At 44.7% G+C, this 24652-nt stretch overlaps 1 protein-coding gene across 2 annotated transcripts in view; it reads right to left on the bottom strand.

Moving 5' to 3' along the window:
* The window catches only part of SH3PXD2A (SH3 and PX domains 2A), a 259755-nt gene that overhangs the window by 144736 nt on the left and 90367 nt on the right, over positions 1–24652 (bottom strand). For both annotated transcript variants that reach the window (XM_051616598.1, XM_051616599.1), the window contains exons 4-5: positions 13608–13684; positions 3945–4036 (exon numbers count right to left, since the gene is read on the bottom strand). In XM_051616598.1, the coding sequence (XP_051472558.1) occupies positions 3945–4036; positions 13608–13684 (169 nt within the window). The remainder of the gene's footprint in view (positions 1–3944; positions 4037–13607; positions 13685–24652) is intronic.

Here is a 24652-nt window from a genome sequence, read left to right as displayed (position 1 = left end):
GATTTTCTTTGTTGACTATGAGCCCTGGCCTGACCTCAGCCTTGAATGTAAATCCCCAGTAGAAGTCTGAAATTAATCTACCTCTGGTTTAGTTATCAGTAATTTTAATTATTAACAGAAGTATCCAGTAAACGAATGGCTTTCAGTGACGTGGTGTTTTAACTTAGAATAATGGATAAATAAAAGTTCACTTCTTTCTTACAGTACCTTTTCCACAGGTCCTTACACAGGCACAGTAAAAGCTACAAGCCCAGACATTAGCTCAAACACTAAAATTCCAGATACCACAAAACTAAGTGGTTAAAAAATGCTCCTCAGGTACCAGAGTTGATGGTTTGAAGTGTACTTGCTTTGCAGCTCATCAGCAGAACGAAGTGAGAGCAGTAGAAGTGACCACCCTGGGAACAGCAGCACTGGGGCTCCAAACCCTGCCATACACATCCCTGCTCCTAGCCTGTGCTGGCTCGCTTGCAATGGCTGTGCCTTCACCATGTGAGCTCCTAGACTATCCTATGGAGGGATTTAGTGTCCTATGATCTCTCCCTCACAGCATGAAAGAAGCCTACTGTTGGGAGCTATCAGACCTGGGGCTAGTTCCATTTGCAGGTGCAGACTTGGGAGTCTGTCAGCCAGTTCAAACACTAGGATTTCTTGAGACATGTCTCCAGCAATCTGCCTGCAAGCTGCTGTACCCAGAAGAGGGTTAATGGGACTGAAAGGAATACCTTCTGCCTACTGTCACAGGACTCAAAAGCCTGGACCATCACCAAAACTGGAAATAGAAAACCTAAGCTGCGAATCCAACTGAACAAATTGGCCGGATTATAACAGTGTTGGGAAATCCCAGCTTTTATTATAGCTGGATTGTGTGCTGCTCAGCACTGCAGGCAATCAGAACACAGCAGCAGTAGGAAATGACCCTGCAGGGAGCAGCCTGCAAGCCAAACATGGCACAACCCAGAGAGGACAGGACTGAGGAGCAGGGTGGCAGCAAGGGTAGGGCAGATCAAGAGCTACAAGGAAGAAGCCAAACACATTTGTAAAAGTGCCTAAGGCACTACAGGGAAGTGTTAGTGTCTTTTAGGACAATAAGAACAGAAGTGATGGGCACAGCTTCACAACTGCAGTAATACATAAATCACTGCATGTGCATCATCACAAGTCAAGGCTCAGCAATTAAGGGCATGGATACCTCTCTCCACATCCCAGATGAAAGGCAAACCAGACTTTTTTGTGCCTCCTCTCTTGAAGTTTAAGTTTCCATATTTTTATGGCTAGAAGCACATGCTCAGTCACTGCTCTGCAGACATGTAATAACTCAATGAACTCTTTGGGCTCAACAACCCAAATGTTCACGAGATTAAGGCTACACTCCTGAAAATTAGTTAATTAAACTCTAGGTCTTGCTTTGTCTTAAGAGGCTGAGCTGCTGCACAAAAACAGCAGGTGATCATGAAACTAAAGACCATCTCATTGTGCACAAAAAGAAATGAAGGTAGCACAAGCAACTCTGTTCTGCCATCCTTTCGTGGCTGAGTCTTTCACTTGGCAGTGTTTGTTGTCCTTGAACCCAGCCAGTTGAATGTCATGTCTATGCTTATGTAGCAATATACCAACCACCTCAGCACTGAGCGCTAAAAGAAGCAGCTGAAGAAATACATAAAACAATTCGGGTAGTATAGATGCTGCCTCCAGGCTACATCCCTGCTACACCCAGTGAGACAAATAATGGCTCATGAGGTCCCAGGAAGGCTGAATTCATAGGGCTTGGGCACCACCGTCTCACTGTTTCTGGAGGGGTTTGGTAGAGTTGCAAAATGAGGGAATAAATTGGGGGTTTCTCTGGCTGATCATTCTCCTTCCTGCAGTAACTGCTGAAGCTGAGAATTGCCCTAGAGGTGTCCTTCCCCCAGACCCTACACAGCGGTCCAAGTGAGCCCTAGATCTCCTCCCTTCCCCCTCAGTTCACAGAATAAAAACACCAAGATGTTTCCGTTGGCTTTTAAATCATCTTTTTGTAGAGACTAATCTTCAGTTTTAACAATACATCTTTTGTGAAGCACTCCTAGCAGAAACCTTAGACACCTTCCCTAAGATCTGTTTGCTTACAGAAGACGAGGTAGGATTTGTTTAAACCCAGTTAGATTAATGTCTTGCAGACATTAGTGAAGTGAGATTTAATCAGGTTATTGCTCTACATTTTCCAGGGAAATAAATCACACTTATTACTAGGTTGGAATAAGATGCAAGGCTTGGGCTGAGAAAATTCAGCCTTTTTTTGTTTTTCCACAGGGGAGCAAAAGGATAACTTGAAAATTGATGCAAGGCTGCCAAACAGGGAGCTCAGCAAAAGGCCCTCAACAACTTGTAGTAGGAGGGAAAAGAGAAATAAAGTAATAATGGCTATTGCCAGCTGAGCAATGGGCCTTGGTCCCAATTTTCTGCCTTGCAGAGACCAAATCCAAAACCTTAATGCTCTAGGGTCTGTATCAGCACAAAAAGTGGACAGGAGTGTTAAACGGTGTTTAAAGCAGAATCCTGAGGTCCATTTGAGATCCTCCAGATGAACTCTCCCATAACTCTGGGAACTTCTCTCCACTTCTGGGTGTCTGTTTCTGCCTGGCATTTGAGGATGTCTTCTTACATCAGAGGGCTGTTGTGGGATCAAGCAACCCTTGCAAACCTTCTTAGACCCTAAATTAAAACTGCAATGGTCAGCAGGTCTGAGTGTAGGCATATCCTGCTGCAATGGTCTCTAATTTTGTAATATGTATTTAACAATGAACATGCAACTGTATTTATTCACCCCAGATGTTTTTCTAAAACAAGACTGGCAAAAAAACCCCAACAAAACCAACAGCTCTTTTTCCAGACTTTTGAATTTAAAACTGTTCTTTTCCTCATTCAAAAATGAATTACTTCACTCTCATCTCTGCTAGCAGCATTTTCTTTAGTACAAATGGGAATATATCCCCTTGTATAAAATCAGGTATGTGCAAGAGACAAAGTTTGGGAAAACAAACTGCAAAGGTCCTCTCCTCTACACCAGCACAGGAACAGTCAGCTGAAGACAACACAAATCTTTCCACTAACTACAGGCTTGTGTGAGCTTAAGTGCACAAAACCCAAAAGCTTCACATCCATTTCCCCTGACCCGGAGGGCTGTGCAAACACTGGAGAAAGCAAATGATGGTAACACAGCCTGCAATCAAGTGTTAAACTGCAACAAAGCAGCACAAAACACAATGGGACCAAGTCAAAATCTTACTGTGGAGCACAGTAAAATATATCCTGTTCCGTATGAAGGCAAAAAGGAAATATCAGGCAAGGCAGCACAGTTGCTTGTAAATACCCCCCTGCCAATGCTTTCCCTGGATAAATTAGCCCTCTGAACCCTGACTGCCTCAGCATGAATCAGCCTGTCTGCTCCAAGGTAATGGCTATGATTCTGTTTCATGTTCAATGGTAACTCTTTTCCTGGCCTTTTCTTGGCTTCCTGCTTAGAAAGAATAGACTCTCCAGAGACAATTTTGGATCTGGACCACAATCTTGCTCCCTTCAGATAACTAAGTATCTCTAGGCAGGAGTACATTTAAAGAAGCAGCTGGTAATTATAAGCCAAGTGCTTACTGGCAGGATTTCCCCCTGCTGCAAAGCCAATGTTTTTGGGAACTAAATGACTCTTTGGTGATAATTATCAGGTAAAACCCACTAGCCAGGGGAGGTTCCCTCATTAGAACCATCAGCTAGAAACAAAGCAAAGGTGGGTGGAGGATGGCTGAAAATTGTCTCTAAGGATTACATGACTCCTCTGTTCATCGTGGTGCTCAAAAGCTACAAAATCTGTTCACCCACACGTACAGCAGTAATAAAAACAAATGACCTTTTCCTTCCAGTTAATCAAAATTAACTGAGCAGCACTGGAAATCCATCACAGCACTTACTCTTTTGGAGGGTTAAGGTCTTCTGGGCGAGCTTCGAAGAACCTGAAGACTTCATCACACTGTGAGATGTGAGGAGGAAGTCGAACTAGTGCCTGCAAAAGAAAACAGAGAGGATGAAGCACTTAGAAAAGTCAAATTCAAAACACGGCTTTAAACACCTAAACTACCAAGCAAGAGGAGGGAAAACAGTCCTGGCAGGAAGAAGGGAATGCAAAAGGAAAGCATCACCCCTGGCTATGCGTCTGAGAAGAAAGGAAACAGCGTATCTCGACTGCAAATGTCCAGTAGGATCCAATAAACTTAGACAAGCAAGGGTACCTACAGTCAGCCAATAGAATTTATTGCCATGTGTACAAGAGCAGAATTTGGTCCACGTGTGCAATACCATAACACTGAGTAGATAAGTGCTCTGTGGTTGGCACAGTCTCCATGATGTGTTTCCACAGCACCTCAAACAACATGGTTAAGGCTTATGGGCTCTATATCAATGCACACAAAGTCAAGCAGTGAAAATCTACAGACTCAACATCCACTAATACAACAGAATAGTATCTCCCATAAAGCTCCATAAGTACTGTTAACAGAAAAAGCAGAGTTTGATTTAAAAAACCCAGAACAACAAACAACAAAACAACAATAACAAAAAACCCCAAACAAACAAAAACAACCAAAAATACCCTCAACAATCCACAAAACCAAACAACAGCTTTCTCTTAAATTAACAGGAAAGGAAGCTTGGTTAACTGTTTGGAAAAACAAACAAACAAACACACCAAAAAAACCCAAAACAGCAGAGAGGCTATTTCTGCATGAGGAAGGCTTCACTGCAATGACTAACATCCATACCCTGTGTAAGGCACAGGTACACAGGTACACAGGTTTTGTTGCAGTCAGAAATAGTTAAGTACAATTTAGGAAGCAAACACATTATGTTGAACTGTACTGAAAAGCAAGACTTAAAGCTATGAAGCATGCAAGGCAGAAACACCCCATGAATTTGCTGTTCTGACCCTAGAGAGGCCAAAAGAGGCCAAAGAGCCATTTCGAGCAAACAGAGATGGGACAGCAGTTCTACATGATGTGACACTGAGACTGCCTCCAGAAAAGACCAGAGGCTGGAGTTCACCTCCTCCTGTGCTAAGTTACATTGAAATTAGGCTACAGGTTAAATACAGACTAAGCTTCTTAGAGGTGCTGTGAACCTGTTTGACTAAATGAGATTGTCTGGTTCTTCTGCTAGTTGAAAGTGGGACAGACTGCACCAGATGGAAAACTGCACCAGAGCTAAATGAAGGTGTGTTAGGGCAAACTGGTTATACTAACCCATGAGACATCTGATTGATCTTAGTCTGACACAGCAGAAGGCCCAGCCAAATCATGAAGGCAGGACAGAGCAGTTGGTTACCCTCATGGTTGTCTTTAACTAGGTTTTAGAATTGAACAGATTTGTTTCCAAGACCATACCTGTCTGGGGACATGTAGGAAAACAGTGAAAAAATGAAAAAAAAAAAAAAAAATCATCTACTCTGGAGCTGCAGGTCTCTAGCATTAGGTGATGAGGTCATGGTCTCGAGGTGGCTCCAAATTCAAAGCTGAGTGCTTCCAGACCTACAGCTCTCCCTCCCTATTTGAGGGATGTTATAAAAAGACAGGGGAAATCCATTTGATATCAGCAGGTCTGTGAAGAATGAGGCACTGGTCTTTGGACACGCACAAGTGCACAACAGAGTAGAAAGAAACACCTTGCTATAAGGAAGCAGCATTAGATGCTGAAGCTGGGCAACAGCCCGGTGGGTCCAAGTGTCAGGGCACACATACAAAGCACTGCAGGTTGCTGCACTAATGCAGGATGAAACACAACAGGTGGGCTACTCAACTGCTTTGATTTGAACGAAGGACACCCTGGTCCCCACCACTATCCTCTCAGTCTCACTGTCCTGCCTAAAAGCTTAACAAAGCTGTGAGCTCTGTGCCTTTATTCCTAGTGCACATAAACACAGGCATCCAGCTGGCAAATCAAGACTAACACCGGGAAGTAAGGGAACAGAAACAATTACAGCACGTTAAGAGAAATATCTCACCAGCACAGGCTAACAAGGACACAGACAACATTACAGCATGTTTTATTCAGCTGTGTCTCAAACAGGAGACAGACTTACACAGAGCAGCAATGCTGTGTAACCAGCAGTGGATGGGGCTGAGATTCAGTGATGGCTCTATTACTAATGCCCTTGTCCATTTGGGCAGGTTACTTAACCTCTTTCCATCAAATTCAGTAGGGACATATCTTCAGTTACCCATTTACAATGCTGAGCAATAACACTTACCTAATCTACAGAAAGGTTACAAGGCTCAGATATTTAATATCTACAGTGTGTTTTGAAATCTCAAAGGGCTTGATCTTGTGCAACGGGGCAAGAGCAAGCACATGCTAATGATACACGTAATTACTAGAGAAACACAAATAACCAAGTTATACCTATCACAAGGCGTCCTGGACATCAGACACCTTCTCAAAGAGTCACCACTTCCCTATAGGTCACAGGTGTTCACCCTTCCCAAAAAACAGGCTACGGATGTCAGCTCTGAGCTGCAGCACAGAGCGGGTTTCCAATGAGGCAGGAGCATAAATCCTACCAAGCTGCCATGGAGATTTGCATTTCTAAATCTTTAGAAGCTTTAGGAAAACCAGCCCCCTTGAATCAGTGGTCCCCTCCTGGAAATCTCCAAGAGCACTGTGGTCCTGCTGGGGCAAAGGTGGGTAACTGAAAGGCACCTCTGTGACTCCAGGCTTTTGCAGGCAGTGGATAAAAATCAGGCGAAGCTGCTTCCACACCCAGCCATCCACCTTCCCACCCCATGGACATAGCAGCCCTGGGGCAGGGCTGGCACTCCTGCTGCTGAATCACCTCCCAAAGTGCTGTAATTTTCAGCCCTGTGCACAGAGGTGGAATGAAATCCACCAGGTAGTTACTTGCCATTGCATGTTTTTCATGGAACTCAGGTGTAACTCTGCAGCTAGTCAATTTTCACTTGTTTTTGTTGAGGAACAAAGCCTTAAGAAGGGGTAAGAAGTGCTAAGAAAGTGCAAACAAGGGTGTAAAAAGCAGGAAGATAGTCTATTGATTTTGGACAGTGGCAGGGAGCAGCAACACTTTTTTGAGAAACAAACATCTCTTCAGCTAACACATAACATCCACCTGGGAGCAAGCCAAGTCCAAAGCGATTCCAGCAATCAAACAAAAAGTGCATTGAGGAGATGAGAGGGACACTGTCACTCTGCAAGGGGAAAATGCAAGTTTCTGGCATTTTCAGCAAGACAGCTCCAGGGCAGAGCTGCAACAGCCTGAAGAAAAGACTACAGGGTCAGGGAAAGAAAGATTAAAAAAAGGAAGAAAACACTTGGTGAAAGGATGGAAAGGACAGGGACATGACGCTCTTTCTGGGCTGTGGCTACTGGAGGTAAATGTACACAGCTACAAATAGTAAGCAGCCAGAAACAGCAAGGAATTTGCACAGGAAAGGTGAGAGAGAAAAAGTGCCAGCTAGCAGAGTTCAGCCTTGTGCAATCACCGAGTATTATCAGTAATAGCATGCTTCCTTGCTCGGCATGCAAAGGCAGGCGGGCGGGCGCTGCTCAGACCTCACGTGCTCCTTAGGAGATAGGCTTTTGCATGTTTCTTCAGCCTGTCACAATGCCTATCCCCCTGTATTACAGGTTTCAGACAGTCTCGCCTGTGGATGATTGGAAAGGCTATTAGAAAAGCAGTAACATCAGGCAGGGCGTGAGCAAGCAGCCCTGGGCGCTGGGGCCGGCCCCTCGCACCGCGCCTGCGTCCCCAGCACTGGCAGGGGCTCTTGGCTTATGGTCATGGGAAGTGCAAACAGCATCTTGGGAGAATATTACAGCTAGAAGGCTTCACGAAATACATGCATACGGGTATAAAACCATGCAGGTACTTGTAAGGATGCCCTGGGTGCTGTGTGTTGCATTCCTGCAACACATTTATAAATACAAACACACAGACATGTACATGTAGAGGTACAGAGCACGTGTGCAGGCCTGTGTGTATTTATGCACAGAATGATATTCACCTCACTTTATGTGTCTAAAATGGGAGAATGGTCACGCTTGTCTATCAACTCGCATAATAGCTAGAGAAAGACCAGCACCTTCAGGGGCTGCTCTCCCATCATGGATGTCTAGCTCTGGGTGGGGTGAATCACTGACTATCCCTCCCCACAGCCCACTGAGGCTGTTCAGATACGGATTTCCTAGCTCCCTGATGTCCAGTGGGGTCAGTCGCAGCTCTGCACACAAATACACAGACTCAGATGACAGTACTGCATGGTTATGATTCCCTGACTTTTCATATTGAATATCCTGTAATTATTATTAATCACCAGTGCCCAATGTTTGGGAATGGTCATGAGTGCAATTAAAATAGTTAATTTCTCAAAAAAGATAAATAAATTGTTTGATCTACACGAAAAAACATTTTCTCCTGTTTTGTTAAGAGCCTCAAGGAACTCCAAGCTGGAACCCAAAACACTGAAGTGTGGAGGTTGGATGGCAAACACTGACAGTCAGACAGAGGGGTGGATGGAGAGTGCATGGCTGTGACTCAGAGTGGAGAAGGAAGGTAGATGTTGGAATAAATAAAACATTGTAGGGGGAAGGAAAAGAGGGTACAGAATTTTGCAAGTAACTGGGACACAGTTCTGGGCCTCTGGCACAGAAGGACCATAAGGCAATGGAAAGCCAGGCTCTACTCCAGAGGCTGAGAGGTGTTGGAAATAATTAACTCATTATTGCAGCTGGATCTAAACGCATTAGGATTCTGAAAAGTAGATTTAAAATTTACAGATAAAGTTTGAAAGTTTTTCACTTAAACTCACTCTTGACCACAACTAACTATCACTCCATCTTCAATCAGCACTTAGCTTAGTTGTACAATAGACAGAGACAGAAATGTGTTTGTATCTGTCTTGATAGGGTCAAGGGTTAAACCTTGGAAGAGAGACAAGACTGAGAGATGAAGAGGGAGGTAATTATGTTTTTGAAGTATGGTCTCTCAAGCTGTGAATATTAATAAAAGAATGAACAGGATTTCTTGGCACTGATGTGACTTGCTCACACAATTTCTATTTAGGTGGCATGCATTTGGGTACTCCAGGCTCACTACAGAAAAGCCCATAAGCTGCTACTTAAATCCACCTCCAGTCGGGACAGCATGAAGGTGTGTGACAAATTCAGGTGTTTATGACAAGGAGACTTTGCATCTTAAGAGCTCTCCTGCACAAAGATGTTTCCTTCAATTAGGACCAAGATGCATAAAGACTCAAGTTTGCAAATGCCAACCTGAGTCTTCCCGGAGGGCTGCGTAAGGAGAGAGTGGTGGTTTTGTGAACCGCCAACCTGAGAGGTCCTTCTTGAACACAGGACAGTATATACTGGACAAGCACACACCAGAGGTGTGTTTGGGAGATCAAAAACTTAATAAATAAAATGCCCCTGGCAAGGCAAGGATATGAAGTTGCTCTTTCTTTCACATTGGCAAAAACTCCTAAACAAACTAAGAAAACCAGACCCAATGAGCCCAGAAGACCTTAAATCACACTAAATTAATTCAAAACCTACAGTTAAGAGGGAAATCATCCAGAGATACCAATTCCAGTGGGCAACACACATTTACTGGCAAAACACTCTTTGTCTGGTAACTCGCTCAGGTTACCAGTAAGGACATCCAGACACTGCATTTTCATGTTTACAGATGAGAAAAGCCCTGGAAATCTTCCCCTGTAAGTCCCACTCTTCTGTTTTTCAATGCAACTTCAAAGCTTCTTGCAGCCTTAGCAAAAACACTGGCCTGATTACCTCTGTGATGGCATTTCTCTAAGCTGGTACAATGCAAGGAAGAATCATCCAGGCATGAGGGGTCAGGAGGCCCATGCTGAAGGGTGCAGAGGGCTTATGCCTCTGATACAGAACATTCTGCAGACCTCCCCTTACTGCTAAGTCTCCCCACTAACTCTCAGACAGCCTCTGCCTGTTCCTGCTCCTGTGCCTGGCACAGGAAACACAAAACATCCAAACAGCAGAAGTCAGACCTGCTTCTTAGCCATGCAAATCACCACACTCTGTCGGAGACAGTCTGCTAAAACAAAACAACAAATGGTTGAGCATTTGCACTGCTCATTTACCAGGGCCCATCTGTGCTTCATCTTTCCAGGGTAGGTGAAATAGTTGGAGAACCCTCATCTGGCAAAAAAAAAATTACCACAAACTTTGCATCTGAACCCACCTCCCTCCTCTGTTTCCTCAGATTCCAATGGACAAAGTTCTATTGTCTCATTTATTAATTTAATTATCCTGTGTCAGATTTTCTCCACCAACTTCACCCACATCATTCCAGCATAATTTTCTATTTTTTTTCAAAATGAAGCATGTTGTTTGCCTATCCATTTTAGGACTAGCACGGGACATGAGCTTTGCATTCTTCTTTTATAGAAGCAAGACTGATCTTGTCAAAATGATGCTCTTGCTCTACAGTTCTATACAATTCTCTAAAGAGTCAAAACATCCACTGGACAGGGGAAGAAATATAGAAAACAGCTAACACTTCCAAACAGGTGGGCACAATCCAACTCTCAAGTCATGCACATGACCAGTAGCTGCTACTGAGCAGGAAATAGTAATAATACTATTTTATTAGCAAAAAAAAACCCCAAACAAACAAACAACAAAAAGCCCAGACATTTTGCCTTCTTATACTAAGAGGGGACTCACTGCATTTCATTTCAGCTTTCTAGAAGCTAGTGTCAGAGCTAAGTGAGTCACCTGGGTTCCCTCTATAGTTACACCTGAGTGGAGAGAGACTGTGTCTGGTTTAGGATGGTGAAGTGTGACCACTCTGGTTTAGACTTACCACCTAATTTTCTGTTCCCAATTCACAGCTTTGTGTCATTCCTGGTTAACATCATATTGGGATGGATAGATTACAGTAAGGTTATGAAAGTCACATTCCCAGAAACTTTGTAAGTGATGATCTTCAGTAAAAGTAGCAAGAAAGCATTTCTGAATTTTAATCCTCTACTGAGCTCGAGATGAAATCCTGTCCCTGCAGATGGCCAGTAATAGAACCACTACTGACTTCACTATATAAAGAAGCTCTCCTGCAAGTCTGTTGTTTGTTTGTTTTTTTCCCATAAATTCATTGTACCTTTGAAGCTTACTGCCCGATTTTCATCATTAATTTCAGTCTTGTGGACTTTAATATCCTGGGCCGGGTTTGGAAGAGCAATAACAAAGGACAATCATTCTTTGAATAAATGCAAATGGGATGAACAATAAATGTTCAAAAGAAAAACCAATTCTCATAAAATGTGCAGACTTGAAAAGGTTGGGAGAGGTATGAGTTGCAACTCTTAGGTCCCTCTGTTTAGTTACGCAGCTTTACAACTGCATGCTGTGGGATTCAAGAATGACTGGGTACATTCTGTGCCAAGCAATGGGGTGACCAACTACCACGCTGACTTTACTCCCTATAATGAGGAAGAGGCTGTAGTGGAAGCAGAAGAAATCAGCCCAGACAGGATGACAGGCAGTACACCATAGCTAGATCTTGCTTACTCTCCACACTGGACACAAATTAATGTCCAGGCATGGGTTTGGAGTCAAATGCAAGGGATAGAAAAAGAAGCTTGGCATTACTTTACATCCCAGAACTGGCCAAAGCACTCACCTACCTGAGTGCCACACAGCCAGGACTGTTCAGGCACAACCACGGTCACATACTCTCCAACAACATGCACCCCGGGGGGACCTGACACCCCATGCAGAAAGACACTATGGAGAATAGAGCCCTCTTGAAGCACTCACACAGACACGAGGTGCAATGCTTGCTCAAGCTTTTCAGTGTCTACGATTCAGATTTAAACATGTTCTACTTTGAAGTACTGATGCAAATTAAAGACAAATTGCAGTAGACTGCAAATGAAATAAAAAGACGCTACATCAGGCACAAGAACGTTGCGAGCCAGAGACTGCTGGAAGCCAGGACAACATTCTGGAGAAGTCACTACAGGTTTACCCAGGGTTCATAGTCTTTGCTGGACACTGTTGTGGCTGCTGCTGGAGATGAGAAACATTGAGCTGGAGGAAACTGGGGTCTAACCTAATGTGGCTGGGCCTACGCTCATAGAAGCAGTGTGTATTAACAAAGATTGAAGACACAGCTTGGCTTTGGGGAAGCATCCAGCCATGTCTCTGAGCCAGGCAGCAGGATCAAATCTTTCCTGTATCATCTGAACCAGAGTGAGCTGAGCCAGACTTCTCCAGGAGAGAAGAAAGGAAGGGAGGAGAAGGGCAGCAATCACAGCACCAGAGTGTCAGTGAACGTGCCAGTGGCCAATGCCATAACACATCCCTTGGCCGTGACTGGCGGGGCGCCAGCAAGCCTGGCCGGGTCAGGTCGGGTCTGTCTGGGGCACAGACAAAGGGGTCCCAGAGAAGCAGCTGCTCCCACCCCCACCTCCCCCCCGCCCCGGCACAAGTCACTGCTTTCCCCACCGCCCATCTGCTGGGTGAACCCTGACATCAGCCCTCACCGCTGCTGTCGCCGCCAGTTCCTGTCTGAAGGAGGGCGGCTGGGGACGCAGTGAGACCCTACATATTTTAAAGAGAGTCGTTTGGCCGCAGGCAGGAAGACAGTGCATTAATTGTCACGCAAGAAAGCCTGATCTCATGAGATAAGATTTTAATAGAAGCTTCCTTGCCCAGGGGGTGCAGATGGCATGGGTATCACCACCCTCATCCCCAGCACGCCTCGGGCACTTCGACGATCTGCTCCCAATTTTGGATGAGCAAATGTCTGACTAGAGAAGTTCTTGGGAATATATTTTTTTCCCCTCCACCTGCTCCTCTGGCTTTCTAAAAACAGAAAGAAAACCCCATGGGAAACAAGAGAGGAAGTCTGGGGTTTAAATTATGCACTGACTGATGAGCTTGATACCTCTACAAGAAACTGGGTATCCGCCTTGCTTAGAAACAACTTTTAGTCTACGGTCAGAGGATTAATTATCATCAAATCATAAACTCTAAACTAGAAAAGAAAGATTAGGTGACTTAAATATTTTTTTCAACACAGCCCTGCCTTTCTGTCCTGCAATAAATTGCCAGGCTTTCACTCTTCAGGAGAAGCATGCTTAGAAGCCACCAGTCCACCCCTAGTACCGCCCCAGCTGGCACTGTCCCTCATGTTGCACTGGGGGACAGACAGGCAGGGAACAGAAGAAAATGCCATCTTAGTTGTGCCTCTCCGCCTGCTCAACTCCTGCATTCATGAAGCCTGTAGTAGACAGAAAATCTACATTTAGGGCAGATGAGGCCTATGGCCCTTGCTGAGTTAACGAGGCACCAACTGGGTGCTTAAAGCTTGCAGGAGAAAATGCTACAAGTGCCCTGGGAGCAAACAGTGGCCTCTGTTTCTGCTGGCCCTGTTAATCCTGGGGGTATTTGGGAAGAACTATCCTTCTTTATGATGGACTTAACACAAATGAAGTTCTTAGTCAGATCTGGCTGGAAAAGCCCAGCATGGAGGGTGGTGGTGAGTCCCCGTGCAGCCGGGCTGCCAGACACGCCCCCCCCCCCCCAGCTCTTACCCTGCAGTACTCATCAATGGGCTTCAGCCTTTTCACAGCTACATCTCGGACATGGCTCCTCCGGAACAGGATCTTGCCTGAGGAGGGAACAGATGACAGTGGAGGGTTAGAGGCATTGCCTGCCATATGGGACAGTGCAACAGCACTGAGCAGAAAGGCCACCAGACAGGGTTTCATCCCCAGCTCCAAGCACGGATGTCGGCAGTGCCGGTGGCTGAGCTCTGCAATTCTGTTATGCCCCCAAAAGAATAGCATCAGTACTGGAGAGATTCACACAGCAGCAGCTTAATGTGATTGCAGTCCCCCATGGCTACCAGACAGGACAGCACACTCGGAGGAGGTGAGCAACAGATCTGCTTCTGCCCTTAGAGCAAACTGCACAGAAACACACTGCAGGGCAGGCAATGGAGGAATGCAGGGCAACAGCTGTTACAGAAGTGTGCACGGCACCTCTTGCAGCTGGATGCTGCTGGTCTTAAGTTTGCACAGGAGATGCAGCACATGACCAACAACTACCACAGGCATGGCAGCAGCTCTGTGAAATCTTGGTGACTGCCACTGAAGTTGCACCTGTGTGAGCTGCCAAAAGGCAACCACACTGACTCACGGGGCAGGAGGAGTTTTTCTGATTTCATCCTGTAGACAGTGCAAAAAAAAGTTTTTGTCCCCTTTTAGTGATGGTTTTATCCTGGAATGGACTGCCACTATGTTATGACTCCCTTCTACTTTGGGGCTGCTTTTGGCACATCCATATTGATAGTGCAGGGAGCATCACTGGGGTGGGAGGCAGGTTCCATCCACACCCCATGACTCCACACTCAGCTGTCTCCTACCATGGATGCTTCTGCCCTTGCAGGCAGATAAACCACGCAGCCAGATCACAAGCAAACACAAGGCTGTTGGTGACACAGCCCTTATAAATCTTCAGAGGGAAACCAAATAACAGAAGAAAAATAAACAAATTCTCTTTTTTTGAAAGTAAAAAAAAATAATAACCTCTCTGTCCTTACTGGATGACATTTCTTCTAGCCAGTTAAGATTAAACAAACGGCTGGGTTTTGTGTGAAACTGATTGTAACAAAGTTTATCAAAATAATCTAGGAGCTGAATTTCCCCACACACAAGGATGCGACGGAGTTGGTATTTTTTGGCTTGAAGGGATTATATCTTCATATCCTTTTTTGGTGGTTTTCTTCCCTTTTTCTTTTGCATTATATTTCTTTTAATGTAACGGGACAAGAATAAATTATATGTTCTCCTTGTGGTGGAAGAAAACAGAATCTGCCAGCATTATTTAGTCCATGAAATGTCTACATAAAAAAACCACTGACATATGTACCACCCCCTGCTCCAAACTTATTCTGCCAACAGGCAAATGAGATAGTCACTCATAGATCATGGGACAAGAAAATAAGACAAAGAAAATCAGATCCAAAATCTGAATACGTAGCTTTGATTTTGTCATTATTACACAAACTCAGAGGTAATCAAATAGCAGCCTTTAACAGTCCAGTAGCAGAGGCTCTAAATTCTCCCAGACTCTGCCCCTTTTGGTTGCCTTTTCCCCCACAGCTGCTAATCTGGAAGGTGTTAAATACAGGCTTTTGTTTCAGACAGGAGAAAGTGTTTTACTCCATCCCCAATTCTGGCAGCAAAACAGTTTGTCCTGTGAGGTAAAGCCATTTCCTAGTGCCATAAATTTATCTTTCCAGGTTCCCTGTGGTTATCTCATTACAAAGCTGGTTCTGAGCCATCCCTGTAGGATGCAATGCTACATGGTCACAGAGCACAGGGGAGCAGAGCACACTTAAATAGGTATCTGAGCTTGAATGATTTAGTCAAAAGCTGCTGGAGAAAGTGGCCCTCCCATCTCCCAGCATCCACCCACTCTCGACACACTACAATACTGCTGGTTTTCTGCTCCTCTGTCCAGTAAACAGGGAGAAGAACTACCTGCACTTCCAAAACATTTCTTACTATGTCTGCTAGCCTCCAGGATCCCACTGTACTTGTTATTGCATAACTGCAGTTAAGCCACTTGTTTTAGGGGTGAGGGATGTGGAGGTAGCTTTAGAGAAAAGACTAGTTCCTTTCTCAGAGCTCCAGAAATGCTGGTGTGGGAGATCTTGGTATTTCTTTGCAACTTTTGTAAATATACTGCAAAGAGAAAGCAACGTTTTGGAAAAGTTTTCACTTTCTGGCTTTCCTGTTTTCAGTTCAAGCCACGAGTTGAAAGTCGAACTGGTGACCATATAAAAACATAAAGGAACCAAAGACTTCAACACATTAAAGATCTCCTGTAAATGTAATCCAGCTTTCCTAAAAGGACAGTTTACAGGGAGGCCCAGTCTTCAAAGTAACATAATAAATGAAAGACTCAAACATAAGAAACAAGATAAATATAATAAAGAATGTTATATTAAACACAGAGTACAAAAAAGACCCCAGGATATGATGAGTCTTAATTCAGTCCTTAAATGGAGATGGAAAATATCAGGATAACTGTGGTGTTAGGATGAAGTAAAGCCAGAAGGTGCTTCCATTTTTATCCCTCCAGAACAAGAAAGATTTTCCTTCTGCTACTGGAAGCTAGAAAAGTCTCAATGTGGGGAAGATCTGTAGCTGCCTAGTCCAGTATGGCTTTCAAAACTGATATCTGGAGGTCAAGTAGGTTAAAGCACCACAGAGCAGCAGTCAATAAAGAAAAAAGCAAGAAGAACAAGTACACTATGAATGCATATCCAGCTCCGGTGGGCAGCAAGGAGGGACCCCCTCACAAATCCCAGGGGTCCCTGGGCATAAAAGCTTCATTTTTGGGGTTAATGAAGCACCTCTAAGGAGGGAGATCGTTTCTCCCCTTCTCTAGGAAGACAGACTGCCCATAGAAACTCATTCAAGCCCATCCCTATAGACCAGCAGGAGCCACTGCAGATCCAGTATGAGTTACTACAGCTTCCTCCCATTCCCCCATTCCCACTGATCTTCCTCAGAAGCCAGGGGAGGTCCCATGGGACTGGAAAAGGAAGGTGACCCAAGAGACCCATGCTGTACATTCCTTTACACTCTTCAGGTGGGTGTGCTGGACACAGATCCATTTAATGGAAAGCTTTACCTAACAAGGTAGTTAGAATCATCCCATTATCACCATAAAGAAATAAAGAGCAAGCAGCCAGCTGAACAGTGGGGGGACACAAGAGTCAGGAGCTCTGAGGACAGCAGTAGAAAGGAGCACTTTGCACAGCACTAACATGAAGCAGGGAAGTCCTGAGGTGGCAGGTAAATGCAGAAGAGCCCAGACAATTTCCTTGCAAGGGTGAAATAGTGGTTTATGTGCCACTGGGCTTTTCTTCTAGGTAGCTTCCACATCTCTAAGGAAAGGATCCACTTCCAGGCAAGTAAGAGTACTGTTCCTCTCTCCTGAATTTTACTGCAGCTCTTTTAAGCCTTCTTAGACATGACACCCTCCATTTTACAGAAGGATGAGCAGCTTTTAAGCCATGATGCAGCCTAGGTAGGAAGTGAAGGGGAAGTCTATCTAGGTGTTGGATGGGAAGCTATAGGCTTTGCAGGATGGCACTGCCTCATGCAAGTATTTCATTCACTGATGTGCCAGGCCCAGACTGGGAAATAGGAGGTCTGGCATATGTTAGGAAGGACTCTGAGGATTGCAGCACCGGGAAAGAGAGACGTGGGGAAGACACAAGGCTCCAGTCCTGCTGCTAATGCAGGATAGCAATATTTATTTTTACCTTTTTTTCTTTAAAGAAAATATTATTCCTAGGAAATTAATGTGGATAAGAGGCAAAGTATCAGGTTTAGCATTGTAGCAGACATCTTAAGTCGTCCCTTCATTTCTCTCTATATATAGATGTAGCCTTTAATTCTACGACCACACACCCCTTCTCCCACAAGACCCCAGTTTCCTTCTTTATACACAACGGGTGCACAAAGTGGGAAGAATAAAGCTATGCAGGAGACTGTCTATCTGGCAGCTGCTGATTCTGCAAGCTTAAAGGTATCCTAGGAGCATCACTTTACTCCTGCATAACCTCATACTCAGAGCAGTAAAGGCTTAAAATCATCCCAATACTCTGGTCCTTCCATTAGCCTACAACTCTGTGCTGAACACACCAGAAAGTCAATAGCCTAATGCTCTGAATTGGTTGTGGTTCATGCAGAGAAGAGGCTCAGTTCCTGGTGGGTTTGGTGACACTGTGGAGTGGAGGTGGGAAAGCACTAGGCAGAAAAGCAGTAGAAGTCCCCAAGCGGATGCCTTGCAGGAGAGTCCAGTCCTTCCTCTTCAATGGAGGGGATCATATGCTATACAGCCCCCACAGTCACAGAAGATATATGTCTGCCCTAGACTGCTGATTTGTAAGCTCTAAATCAGCCTTTAAATCAAATCTCCTAATTACACCTTTCAATGACAAGACGTGCTGTCTATCTAAGGCTCAAGACCTTCTAGGACGTCCTCACAATCTTCTCAGCACTGTGCCAGTGGCTCAGCTGTGAGATGCCAGCTTTGCTGCTCTTTGGAGCCATGCACCAAGTGGGAGTTGTGGCAGGGACAAAAACGGGACAAGGAAATTGCTTTTAAGCTCCTTTCTAAACCTACCAGAGAACAGATCCATCTCTTTCTCTTATTTTCTGTTTGCTGAGCTTGAGTCTCCTTTCAAGTGACATCTGTATGACAGACTGATCAAAGCACACTGGTTGTTTCATTCAAGGAGTGTCTGTCAGAGCCCAAACCCACTGACAAAGGAGCAACGGACAAATGCATTTTCACATTTAATCTTCAAGTACCATCACCACACTTCAGAGGGCAGTAAGGGGCACAAACTGTATTGTAAACATTCAACATTAGACAGCCTGAATACCAATGGAAACATTAAAAATACTGTAATGTCTCATCTGAATTATGTTTAAAAGAGACACGTGACTTCAACTGCCTTCAACTTCAGAAGCTCCAGCTACAGAGGCTCCATCAGCCAGCTCTCTCCTAAGAGCAGGGAAGAGCTCCTTTTTCTGTCTCTTCATGTTTCCCTTGTTACTGTGCAGTTGGGTTCTCTCCTCTTTTTACTTGAGGACCTGGAAGGTTCCAGATCTGTGTATCATTGACAAGCAATGTGTTCAAACTAACATCAACTTCTGAGAGACAGAGCTCACTAACAAGATGAGGTCAGAATCTTTTTGCAGTTACACTGAGATTGCATAGACAAAAAAAGAGAAAATAATTTAGCCCTCATTTAGTTACAGGTTCTCCTCTTGGGCTAAGCAGCTTCCTCCAGTGTAATTAAACCCATTTAGTTGCTCAAGTATTTTTATGAAGGCTTCTACTCCTTACACATAGCTGTTATTATTTTTATACACTGAAGAAGCACAGATGTGCAATCAGATACAACACAAATTCCCCTCAACCCATTAAGCTGTGACATTGACCCCAGGATCCTGCATGAAAATCTCAGGCACCTGTCACACAATGTAATTCCTAAATGGAGCATTTAAAGATACATTGTCAATGCATAACAGATGTAAACCAGATAATTCAACAGCATAGCACTATGGGAATAGAAGAACAATTTTATGTTTCTCATGGAAGTAGGTGGGATAATCAAATAGATGGCAATCTGACAGCTGTCAAAAAAGAGGTGTGTTCCTTACAAAATAATGTCTTGCTTTTACCTGGGGATCCCAGTTTCCATGGATTGTTTCATCCATTATTTCCTGGAGTCAGAAAGCCAGTGCCAGGGTCCTAACACTGACAGCATTTGCTCCTGACAAAGAAAGGGGAGGGAAATGATTCATACTGTTTCCACCAGTGGGAGGGGGAAGGACTTTTTTAATAAGTAGAAACTCATGACAGATTCAGAACTGTTGGCTGAACTTGGCTGCTAAAGAGCCTCAGTTGATAAAGGCCTTTGCTAATCAGCAGAAATTACTATGGAGGGTGACAAGAGGTGATGAAGACAGATGGGGCAGCCAGGAAAGCCAACACAAGCAATAACAATATGTGGGGAGTAGGGAGGTTGTCCAGCACTTAGATCCTGTTTTTAATGTGCATTAGCTGCAGTGTTAAAGAAAATCATCAAGAAGCCATAAAGCATGGCTTGCCTAAAAAAAGAGTATCACCAGGAAGAGAATCCTTCCTCTGTTAGAAATGATAAGCAGAATATGTCCTTATGTGAATAATTACAAGAGGAAATCAAAGAGAGAGAAGAGGTGAAGCTGGATTCACCACCAGCAAAGAGCTCCTATCTCTGAATCTGGCTGCTTTCCACTGTCTGTACATGTGGTTTCTGTCCTCCAGGGACAACAGTATCACCTCTAGAACACCTCTGCTAGTACAGACTTTGGAAATTCAAGCACCAAGCACAGCTGGAAGAAGGAGAAAAGCCATAAACACTGATGCTGAAATTCAGGAGAGGCAGATGGGGGCATGGGGTACAAATCTTGAACTGTTCTTTTACTGTTTGTACAGTGTTTTGCATAAGCTACTTGGTGTTGCTCTGTGTCCTGCTGCTGTCACCCAACCTATTGTTCTTGTCATCTACCCCAGCTGCAAACCTCCAAGCTCTCCAAAGCAAGGCAGAAATCATGGTGCAGGCAAATTATGTAGCATTTGGCCTGTAATGGGCAGGCAAAAGTGCTACAAAATAATATTTTCCATTTTCTTACTGAGGGGAGGCTCTCTATGCACTGGTCCGTATGTACCATCAAACCCAAAGAGACCCGTCAGCTTGCTTCAACCAACTTTACTGCCAGAGTATATCAAAGTAAAGCATCTTCCCTACACAGGAGGATGGCAGCTTGAGCATAAGTCCACAGTTCCCATAAAATTGAACTTCCCTGTCTGTGAGTGTTTGCAAAATACTGGGAGTGTTGATTCAGCAAGTAGAGTCTTCAAATTCTGCAGTGAAATCCGTGCCTTCTTGAGCTACAGAGCTCAGCTTCCCAAGGTGGAAAGTGAACTCATTTGTAATTACTGGTTGTAAGTGCTACATTAGCCTGCAACCAACCAACTGCTTTTAATTGCAGAAGGCAGTCAATCTGTCTGAGGGGACAGGGAGAATGGTATTTATACCTGCAGCTGGCACACCCTCACCCAGAGGAACTGACCTGATGATAATTCAGAGTCTCATAAAGATGAGAAGCCAAAAGAGGGTCACATTTTCAAAACATCCGAGAACCACTGCCTTAGGAAACAGCTCGACTTCCTCAGAGGATGCAGGAGTGTCCCTCTCTTTGCATACAGTCTTTGCTAAGCTGGGAGCAAAAGGCACAGAAAAACAGGAAAGCCTATGCAGATCCAAAGCACCCAAATGCATCTCTTGCCTATGCATACTTCTCTGCTAAGATAAGAACCTGCACACTTAAACATCCACTGCACTGCATTTTGTTGAACATCCTCCAAAAATCAGCTGACACTAGTGTCCTGCTTTCAGGCAGTGGCTCCTAACATGTGATCTCCAGATCACTAGTGGTCCACAGTCTGCAGAGGTATATTTGAAAGTAACTTTCACTCTCTAGGCAATGTGGGAATCAGGTGGATCACTGCACATTGGTCCATCAAGTTTTGAACCAATAGCCCCTGTTCACATTATGTATTTGCTGGAGAACACGCTTGTATCATCCAAGCTACTCCATATTCTGCACCTCAGAGCAGGAAAAGGCAAGAGTCTCTCAAAAGCCTTTGTGCCACCTTTTCCATGAAAAATGCTCTTCCTGACAAGCTAGTCCATGTCCCTGTCGTTACACTAACTAAAGTATTCCTTTGCCCTTTGCAAAACCACACTAGGTACCACCTTGATCACTGGGGTCTGCTGAAGTCAACAAGAGTCTTTCTACTGACACTTGGTGGTATGGACCATCGGGGAAGGACCATATGGTTCCACCTCAATCTTTTAAAGCAGAAGCCTTAACAAACTAAGCCTATTAAAACATTTGCACTGCCTTATAAGCTCTTATGAGACCTGTCATTAATACATGTGCTAGTGTGACACCAACCCCGAGACGCTACCTCACAGACACTGGGCCAGTGCCAGCCTCACCCGACAGGGAGCCTTTGAGCTACATCCACTGGGGTCAAAGCCCTTGTAGCAGGGGCACTGAAGGGAGGTAGATTTGCACTGCACCCTTGCCAAACTACACTGGAAAAGCTCAGTAAGGTCCTAGCCACATCCTTTGGTGTGACTGGCAGTAACACTGCTCGGAAGACTCCACCCTTAAGCTGGTTGTGAACAGGAGCTGTGAATAAAATAATATTTGCACTCACACCACGTAGATCAAAGTTATTATTACTAGGAGGCAGGTCATGCAATAATGTGGGGCTCTGGCATATACTCTTGCAGGAAAACTGCAGGTAGAAATTGAGGGGTAGAGATGCCAAGGTGACTTCACAAGGTCACAACATGAGCACGCAATAATGACAGCAATAAAGCCAGTCCCTGGATCCCTCTGCTGATTGCATGCAGAATGAAAATATATCTACCCTGGCATCTGGGGCCAGAAGATTGTTCTGTTCAAACATTTATTCTAATCAAAAACAAATCCTCCATTTCTGCCACAAATGAGGCAAAATTCTCTCCTGTGGAAGACCTCAATTAAGTCAGCTGCCAGGTACACATGTCCCACATTACAGGAGGTGAAATTCAGCAGTCAGGCTGGCAGGGACAGTGCTCCTCAGAGCAGTTGTGGTATTTGGAAGGCACCAATTAACACAAAAATTAAACAAACAAACAACGTGGCAGCAAACATAACTAGGTGTCTGTGCCTGTCAGAGGCTGGAACTCACTAGCTAGGGTTTCAGAGAGCAGTATTCAGAAATAAAATCCACTGTGCTTTGCAAAACAGAGCACTGTTCTCTCTTTCCAAAGGGAAGTGCTCTCCTGCAGTCCTCTCAGCAAAACCTGTGACTAGTTTTAAGCTGAATTTTCAGTAGATGAAGACAGGCACAGAAGCTGTTGAACGACAACCAGACCAAAGCTGCTGGCCCCTGGGTCAGGAAGCTCATCTGCAGACCAAGTCACCATCTTAAACCACAGGCATCATTCTCTGGCTCCAGACACATCCTTTTAGTATGTCTTATCCTCTGTGTCATTAAGACACTCTCTGGCAGGAATTTTCTCTCTGTCTGCTCTGATCCCTGATAAAGCTACTGTTGCTTTTCAAAGCCTCATGAGTTTGCGCTTTAAGGTCGGGATGGTTGAATTCTGTGTGCTACAGAATAAGAGAGCTGGGCACATTTCCAACACATAGTGGAGGTCTGACCAGTGCAGTCATGTTGGCACCTCCCTTTGCTAACTCCAAAGCCAGACCTGCAACCCTTCCCCTACCACCCCTGAGCTTGCAGCACAATAACCCAGCTGGGACATGTGATCTGGCCACACCACCTGATGAAACAGCCTTTGGATCAGGTCTGTGGCCAGATCCTCCAGTAGCCCCTTGTCTTTAACTCTTGACCATGAAGCCACCCCTGTTGCCCCTTCCCAGATGATGAATGTGTGGCTAACCCTTGGATAGGCAGTGGACATGGGGATCCACATGGGCACATGTTGCCTGCACCACCATGAGCCAGTGTCCAGTCACTTGCCCTCCCAGGCGCAGCAAGGCTCACTGACGTTGCTATCTTGGCTGCACGACTAAAAGCACTTACACCAGCAGTTACTGTGGCTCAGGTAATGCACAAGTATTTTATAATTACTTATCAGATAACCAGCCTCCTTCACACCTGGCTCCTTCCAGCCCTTCAGTTGTTTCCCGCTTAGGCCACTTAATCCAAACTATGCCCACGTGCAACTTGGCACGAACAGTGCCTGCTGACACCAGAAGACAGCTGAGGACAATCTCTCTGAAAAACTCTTCTCCATTCCTCCACGTGTAAGTAATTGCAGCCTTAAGGGTGTGAGAGCACCCCAGAGGACAGAGCTGCTGCCCTGAACTTCAGGGTGGAAGGTATCGAGCTTTCCAGGGCCACCTTCTCCTGGGCTCAGCAAGGTGTCTCCGTACAATCAAATGATTAAATGGCACTGTCAGATGTCAACAGCTTCACCTATTGCAGAACAAAAAGCCTCTTTCAGGGATTAATGCTCAAAGCAATTACTTGCCCCATGAAAGGAAAAGTGCCTTCAGCCAAGGTGACAGCAGGACCCAAGGACTATACTTGCTTTCGTTTTCCTTTCACAGTTAATATGGCCTTTTCATTTCCCAGGGAGAAGAAAAAAGAGGTGGACTAGAAACTAACATTTCATTATTTTGTATTTTTAGTAAGGCTTTCTGGGCCAGCAGTGTAAAAACATGAAAATAACCCCAACTTTATTGCTAAATTAAACAAAAAACAGCAACATGAATAAGTAAAGAAATCTGAATTAGCAATGTGAACTGATAATTACCCTTTCAGGCCCTGATTAATTGCATTTGAAGCTATGGAGACACTGAACAGCCAAACAGGACTGACAGCTAACAAAATCCACACCACCAAACAAACTGGTCTTTCTATCCATGTGCCACCACATAGGAATGGCAGCTCCCCAAAGGCTGTTTGCCTTTGTGTCCTGGTGTGCAGTGCTACGCGGGGCTGGCCAGAGGTACAAAGTCCCACTGTTGGGTACCCTCAGATAACCCCTCTGAGGTGGTCCAACCTACAGACTTGTGGTCTTCAAGTAAAAGGTCAAGAATGGACAGACGCCATCTCCTCCACTTCTAAATGGAGGATCACCATCTATGTGTATAGTTGGCACAATTCAAGAATGCAACTTCATTGGTAGTTATAACACACCAAGAAGGGACAGAAGATTATGTCCAATTTTTGCAGCGATGTCAGTGTGTTGCATTTGGTTCAGTCAAAGATCTCTGTAATCAAGCTCTCTGTCTACAGGATCAGCCAGTAAAAGACAGGAAAGATATTCAAGAACAGAAGCCAATTCACCTCTGTCATCCTTTTCAGCACATTGCCTTTATTATATGCCCTTGCTGAGAGGCAATGACCAGACCTGCACACAGTATTCAATGTGGGAAAATTGTGGATTTCCACAGCTGAAGCTCTGGGA

Source organism: Apus apus, chromosome 4, assembly GCF_020740795.1.
Source record: "Apus apus isolate bApuApu2 chromosome 4, bApuApu2.pri.cur, whole genome shotgun sequence".
Classification (NCBI taxonomy): Eukaryota; Metazoa; Chordata; class Aves; order Apodiformes; family Apodidae; genus Apus; species Apus apus.
This window is presented reverse-complemented; position numbering and strand designations above follow the sequence as displayed.